This window comes from Phoenix dactylifera, chromosome 3 (genome assembly GCF_009389715.1).
Source record: "Phoenix dactylifera cultivar Barhee BC4 chromosome 3, palm_55x_up_171113_PBpolish2nd_filt_p, whole genome shotgun sequence".
NCBI classification, from domain to species: Eukaryota; Viridiplantae; Streptophyta; class Magnoliopsida; order Arecales; family Arecaceae; genus Phoenix; species Phoenix dactylifera.
Window position 1 is genome coordinate 2997247 of NC_052394.1, and position 7623 is coordinate 3004869.

Consider the following 7623-nt stretch of genomic DNA (forward strand, 5'->3'; position numbering starts at 1 on the left):
ATCCTATATAAAGAGGTGGCTTGGAAATCCTCAAGCTGATCAAATATCTTACTCTACAGAATTTCTCTTTTCTATCATGTTGACTTAGGCATGGGAGGGTTCCTACTAGAAATTTTTCGGTAAGTGAACTTTTTGCAGGTCATTCTCGAAGATAACCGGTTCTTTTTCATCTCGGTCATCTCATTTAGTTTGATTTTCAACAATCTCAGAGCAAGCGAAGCCGTACTCTGACCTAGGTTGAGGATTTAGCGGCTACAGAAGGGATCACAATAGCCATAATATCATGGATTAAGGGCAATACCAAGTCCATCCCTTACTGTACTTATTTGCATTAATCATTATCTAACATGCTTCGCCGGATCACCAGAACACAGCTCTCGCTGGAGTCAATCCAATCGCCCGTGGCTGAGCGATCTTCCCGAATGATAAAAAATAATAAAATTCTCTCTTTTTGTCCGGCATCCCAAGAAGGAACCAGGCTCATCGATGGCGAGGGGCACTTCGCAGTCGCAGGCGTCGTCGAACGCGGGGGGCGCGCGGCCGGTCACGGTGGGGCCACGGGGTTCGGCCGCGGCCGCTGCGGGGATGCGGCGGAGACGGCTGGGGGGCGGCGGCGGCGGCGGAGGGGCCTCTGGCGGCGGGAGCAACATGCTGAGGTTCTACACCGATGACGCCCCGGGCCTCAAGATGACGCCCACCGTGGTCCTGGTGATGAGCCTCTGCTTCATCGGCTTCGTCACCGCCCTCCACGTCTTCGGCAAGCTCTACCGCTACCGATCCGCCACCACAGGCGGTGCTTGATCGTCCCGCCGCCCGATCTCACTGTAAAAGATCTAAGCTTTCTTGTTTTCTTTCCCTTTTTTGGGTCCAGCTTTCCTTTTTGACGATTCTTGTAGACTGAGATTTCGTGTCCTAGAATTGTTCGTTTCCGGTTCATGTCTCGATCTAGATCTTTCCATATATGATGAAATTTTGTCATTGTTCTTTTTTAATTATTTTGTTAATCTATTTGCGTTCTTGAATGGTAGTTTTGCTTGCTATTCATGGATAACAGGATTATTGAAATTGGGCAGATATACATATGGTAACCTTGCGATGATGTTTCTGAATATAAAACATAAGCAATGAATTCATTAGAAGAGCTTTTTTGTCAACTAATCTTTTGAGCAATAAATCGATGCATAGCGTCGCTGGTTCTGTCATCTACTATTTACCTAAACGTCAACATACATGATCCCCGTTTGCAGACCAGCTGACTCTTATTGTTCTGGTTCTGTTAATTTGACCACCTTTATTTCCACAATTGATGTGTCTAACTGTGAATATCAATGCACCAAAATCCTTTCATCATTTTATTTCTTGTCATTATGCTGCTCTCTTTGGGTGCTTTGAAATTTTGTTTCTCTGAAAGCCAAATTTGGTCAACTAAATATAGGCCAAGTAACAGCAGTTTCTATGTCAGTGACCAAATGATTTTGACATAGTATTTGCTAAAAATGGTTTCCAGATCAGGAGTCTAAGAGCTTTAACCTACAACCTTACAAGGTTTAGATGTGCGTGACTTTTGTGAAGGAGGGTGGTGGGCTTGCATTTTTGCATAAATTTCAATGAAAAAGAAATTACAAGGGGTTACTGAGCTTTCCAATGCTTAGGCAAGGAGACGTTGAAATGGGAGGCTCAAAAGGTTTTCACTGTCTGGTCACTTTTAGTTGTTGATATGAAAGGGTGATCTTAGAATCTCATCAAATAATAAAGAGTTTAGCTAAATGGCTATCTCAGGGGGATAATCCCATGTGACAACCATAGGAGAAATCTGCGTTGAAAGCGACAACTACCAGAGTCGGGGGAACAGAAATTGCCTCCTATTCATACATAATTTGACTTAATCTGTTGTCTGTATCCTCATGGATTGTGGTCTCTTCCTTCACTTACTATAGTGAGTTTATCCTCCAGTGCTCATTCCCATACCTTAATTAGTTAAATTTATAGAAAAATTCATTTATACTTGCATGCAAGACCCTGACATTTTTTTTCCTTTTTTTCTTTTTAATCTCTTGATAGGCAGGTTTATCTTAATGTTTTTTCTTGTCCTCTGGGATGCTGGTATGTTGTTTTCTCCTTGTTTTTGTTGAATATATTTTGTTCTCTCTTCTTAGGTGCCCTTGCCCTACTATCCACTTGTTCATTGGCATTTTGTACCCTCTTCTCCATCATATAGACATGTCTGTTCCTCCTTTTTTTTGCTTTTAAAATAGAGTTTATCATCTTAAACAAGTAGGCCAGTATTATGTTAGTTTGGAGTATGTTGTAAGTGCATGATGTTTTCAGTCGCAATATGAACATTGAGATGGGTTTTCTGTAAAATTGGGGGAGAATAAAGAGTATGCAGGAGGAGGCTCATGGATGGAGTTAACGAGAATTTAGTCATGGAAACCAAATATTGATTGTTTATCCCTGACCAGCGAGGGTATTAAGTTAACATGAATTGTCAGAAGAGAGGAGGGAAACCATAGAATAGTGGATCGGAGTATTGTTAAGATGGCTTTTCAAAAGTCATTTAGTGAAAATAGATGGACTTATGTATCTAATCCCATATAAATTGGATAAGAATTCTTGCTAGTTGTTATGATATGCTTTCCTTGCAGATTTGTTCTTGGCATGGTTTAGTACTATTAAATCAGTTCATAGGATCAGAATACCAGATAGAAGGTTCCATTTAACATCTCTTGGAGTTTTGCTTCTTGGTAGTGATTGTTCTATCTTATAGAAGACCCATTGTTTCTAAATTTTCACGGCTTGAAATACAAAGAAGAAGAAAGCAAAGTGCTTTGCCAAATTTTTGTAAAAAGTAATAGGACAGGAGATAGCATGTATGCTCCAACTTCTCCATACACAATAATAAGAAGAGTTGTGCTTTAGCACATTTTTGTAAAAAATGGTAACTATTTTATCTACTGAATATTGACCCTTGAAATTATCAAGGGTAAAATAGATTTTTAACAGATTAATTAGTTTGGCTGGTAATCATTGAGAAAAAAAAGAGAGAGCTTGGGGCATGAGATCTCTATTGTTCGCTCCTTGTTACAGGTTCCTTTTTTCTCTAGACTGTGTGAAGTGAACATCAGAGAGAGCAAGCCAGAGATAGAGAGGGGCTTGGGCGGGGATGGGGGAGAAGGGGGCATGTAAGATGGGGCATGAGATAAGATGTATTCGAGGTCTTAAGAGAGAGAATCAAGAGAGAGAAAGAGAGAGAGGGGTGGGAGGGGAAGGGGGGACAAGATGGAGCATGAGATAGGGGAGTATTGAGAGGACATGCTGGGAGGATTTCTGCTAGACTTCTCATGAGTTAGTCCATATTGGGATTCTGATTTGTGAAAAGTTCCTCTTAAAGTTGAAAATATTTTCACTTACTTTGCCACCGATCATGAAGAACATGCGGTTACCATGTGATTAGAAGGTGAGAACTAAACTGTTTACTTCAGAAAAATGGATAGCTGAATCAGAAAAAAAGTAGCAAAACAAAAAAACAAAATGCTAATAAAAAAATGACTTTAGAAACACAAGAATGAAATTTGGCAAAGAAACCAAAATTGTGCTCTGTAAATGTCCATAGACCAGGCTATATTTCATGCTTAGATGGGTGCTTGTAAGAACAAATTAGACTTAATTGTTATGATGAAATTGCATTCAGTTCCTCTATATTTGAACTACATATGAGTAGCGTTCTTTGTTCAAGATTTAGTTCGTTACTTTTTTTTTTTTTGCATTTTCATCTATGATTAACAGGGAATTATAACCACATGTACTTTTACTAGATTGCATTTATGTAGCTCTGGAATTTCTTTAGGGTGCTGCTTTTCATTTCTTTAGTTATATCATTTATGTCTTTGCACCCTCGCCTCTCCCTTCCTCCTCAAAATATCAGAGTCTAGATTTTGACAGAGTCGGAAGGAAAACAAAATCATATAATGATAGAATGGATGACTGTGTTGTGCATGCGAATGTGAATGCCTGATTTGCTTAAACTCCCATCACACGTACATGCAAGCATGAAATGTAGAAACTGATATATTCATGCTCACCCACATATGCGTATACTCACATTGACGAGATCCTTAGTATTTTGAATGAGTGTCATTTCTCTTGTTGAGGATGAAGGAAATACTTTCATGAATGCATTTCCATGCATGTCTTGGTACATGTAGTGAGATCTTGGGGTTTTATATTCAATGTCATTTCTACTGCCAGGGAGAAAGGAGATATCATGACAATTAATCAGACCTATGTCCAAATTATTGATTATTGCCATGATCTGTGGCTCTTTCAGCAAGGTTCATGATGTTTGACATATAAATTAGTGATTACTCCAGATCAGTAGGGTGAAGAGTTAATCTGCGAATGCTTCTGCTTGGGGACCCAATTTTTCCCCTCTAGTGTTTCATCTCCAGTTTTCCCTTTAGTAAATCTACACTCTCTCTCCCAATAATTAGCCTTATTATCCAGCATGATCTTTTGCTTTCTATGCAGCTTAAATTTTCCTTCTTTAATCATCAATCCCTCTCTGTATTTTTAATCTATATAGCCATCATGTTCAAAAAGACTGGTTCTTTATCTGCTTAAAATTGTTCTTAGGTTTATTTATTAAATTTGTTGTTCGGATCAGATCACTTATCATTTTCCTAATTATTTTTTTCCGCCAATCTGTCATCCTAGCCCTGATCATAGTTTTTTATGTCAAACCTAGGGTTATTAATCAATAGATGATATAATATAATAAACATCACCAGAAAAAAATCTAATTGTATGTTCTTCTGTCATGTGTCATTGTTTGGTTTAGGTTGATTGTCATTACCATACCCTTTTTCTTTCATTTTATAAATACTTTTTGAGGAAATTCATTTTATAGATGTGAATAGTTAACCTGGTCATTATCTCAAGTGCACTCGTCTTTCAATTCACTCCTTTCTCAGAAGTCCAAGGACGCACACCAATCTGCTTGTCAATTACATATGCTCTAAAAATTGGGGAACAGACTCCTGAGAGAAAAGGCCCAGGTGAGGTTGGGTGCCTAATCTCTAGCTATAAGGCTATTGGCTCTTGTAAAGAACCAGCTAGCATGATGGTAAGGACTTTTGGTGGTTATACTGGACTTCAGAGTGAATTTGGCATGCTTAAAAGGAAAAGAGGAACTGAGTAGCTAAAGATCATTAAATTTAAATGTCCGCTCTTTGCTGCATTTTTTCCCCCCAAGGGCTGCATATATTTTGGAAGTTTTATGCCTATAGGTCTTTGTTTCAACTGTTAGATGTATGTTAGCAAGTCAGCTGTAAAATCTTATTGACAGGTAACAAAAAGTGGCTGCAGCTGAAAAATCTTGACGCCGCATGAAACTTTTGAAGGCGCGCATGGTTGCCTGGATATTATGAAAGATTGCATACTAGCTATTTCATGTGTTTTTCTATGGAAATCTGCTTTCCTGTTTCTTTGGTAATAGTTTGATGTCTCTGTAAAGCTACAAGCTCTTTGCTTTTTTCTGAACTTTTATCATATTGCTCCCAGCATCCAGTAGTGTTTTGATCTATTTCATATGGAATACCATGGACCTATATGTTTCGCCAAGTTTCATGCTTATGCAGCAAAATTTAGTTCACTTGATACATGGAGCCCTTTATTCAGGGCTTTTCTCGTGGAAGTGACAGAAACCGAGTTTTTTTTGCATTATATGACAGATTGAGGGGTGTTTTCAGACCTTTACCAGGCTCCCGATCGTTTCCCTAAGGACCACTTGCAACTCATTCCGAGGATTTGGATTGATGGTATCCATTATTGTATATCCACTTGCACAGTGCTGTCACTCTTCTTGCAATCATTTCGAGGAATTCTTGTCTCTCCATTTGAGCAGTCATTTCATTTAACCTGAGAATTTTCAAGATTGACTCTGATCATTTCAATCCTTCATGTAGGCATTTCAAAAAAGAGTTCCTTTCATTAATCCTACTCTTTTTCAAAAAGAAAATTCAGCACTCCCTGTCCTACAAACAAAATTTTGTTAATTTGTTTTAGGCTTTTTTTGTTAAGTGGTAACTCATACCTTGCTCTTTTTCCTTGGAGGCTGTGTCGAAAAGATGGTGTTGTGCCCCAATTATTGGTGGCAATGGATGTCCAAGATCTGTGACCATAACTCTTTTTTTTTTTCTTTTTTAAAATCCAACGCATGGGGGTCAAAAATCTTCTATGATGCACCAAATCTGTCTCGGTTATCAATGAAATAAATAGATTTGCTATTTCTGGGAATCTACCTTCGTCCTTCGTCTTTTAGTTTTACTCACCGTACAACCCCCTTGGACCGCTCCAAGTTCCTTTTGCAGCACGTTTTCCTCATTGTTCGGCGTTTTGGTAGGCGGTCCTTTGTGTGGTTTGGACTAAATGCAATGGACCGGCCTGAGTGCTGGTAGGCGGCCCTTTTTTTTTTTTTTTTTTTGAACCCTAACTGCGAATCTGGAATCATGGTTGGTTCACCTCTCAGGCCCGGCCCAGAATGGCTTTGCCGTTTGGGATGTCTTAGCCCCCAGCACAAAGTGCGAAGCCATTCGATAGAAGAGTGGAGAGGTCTTGGTTGCAAGGGTTTGTTACACCAAACCCAAATGGTTAGCAACATGGAAAACCTCCTAGAAACTATTGTTATTCCATGCGTTCTCCCTATGCAACTGCTACCGATTATCCAGGGAGACTTGCAGCTGAAAAATTGGACTTTAACATATCCTGACACAACCACTACAGAATTACAAACTAATATATCCCGAGTAATGCCAAGTTTAATCATCAGTTGCGGATATTAGCGCTTACATATTAGATAAAGATTGCTTCAAAACCTAAATTTTATGAGCGGCATTTTTACGTTCTAATCAAAGTAAAGATAAGAGCTCTTGTATGGTTGATACCAAACTTACACAAGCCACCAAAGACATGGTCATCCTTAACTTGAATCAAGCATTTGGTCCAAATCGAATATAACCCATCTTCGCCTTCCAAACTTTTCCCATCTCTTCTATCGTGTCCCTAGCACGCTTAAAACTCATCTGGTTTACAAATTAGACCATAACGGAGATTTCAGACGCCATGAAAGCCACGAGGTTTTTTATCGTTGGTGTTGTGGACATGCGACACGAGTTGACCGGACGGGCTAGGAACCATTGACCGCTCACAAAATATGGCCCACTTACGGGACCATGTCGTCATCAACCCGAGTAGCTAGCTTACGAAATCCGGTAAGTTTTCCGCACGACGAATAGAGTCCACGCGGGAAACGGGTGCAAGCAGGTTCCTGTCGCTACGTTACTGCTTCCTCCGGGTAACTGCGGATCCGCGACGTATCTTTTGGGGCCCGAGAGCGTCATCGTGTCGACACACCGCTCACCCGCGAGACACGCGACCCCTCTTTTGACCTCTTGCCACGTGTCCGCACGTGATTCTTTCCGATGGGCTCCACCCTAAAAAAAAAAAAAAAAAGAGTAAGATAAGCAGAGAAAAACACCAAAAATAATTTTAATTTATTTTTTCAATACATTTAAATTAACAGAATTCCACCGTCCCTCCTCTATATATATAACTGCAAGGGTTTCT

The 7623-nt window shown here is 39.7% G+C and overlaps 1 protein-coding gene across 3 annotated transcripts; it reads left to right on the plus strand.

The window, feature by feature from the left end:
• The first annotated feature begins 373 nt into the window (after positions 1–373).
• On the plus strand, positions 374–6020 carry LOC103709701 (protein transport protein Sec61 subunit beta-like). 3 transcript variants are annotated; one of them, XM_039124288.1, is made up of 2 exons: positions 374–824; positions 4971–5338. In XM_039124288.1, exon 1 carries the CDS (start codon positions 487–489, stop codon positions 799–801), a length of 315 nt encoding a protein of 104 aa, XP_038980216.1. In that variant the 5' UTR covers positions 374–486; the 3' UTR covers positions 802–824; positions 4971–5338. The 3 variants fall into 3 exon arrangements, with proteins under 3 accessions (XP_038980216.1, XP_038980215.1, XP_026661298.2); XM_039124287.1 differs by lacking the exon at positions 4971–5338 and adding an exon at positions 5730–6020 and having other exon boundaries at positions 375–824; XM_026805497.2 differs by lacking the exon at positions 4971–5338 and adding an exon at positions 5345–5619 and having other exon boundaries at positions 402–824.
• The last annotated feature ends 1603 nt before the right edge of the window (positions 6021–7623 follow it).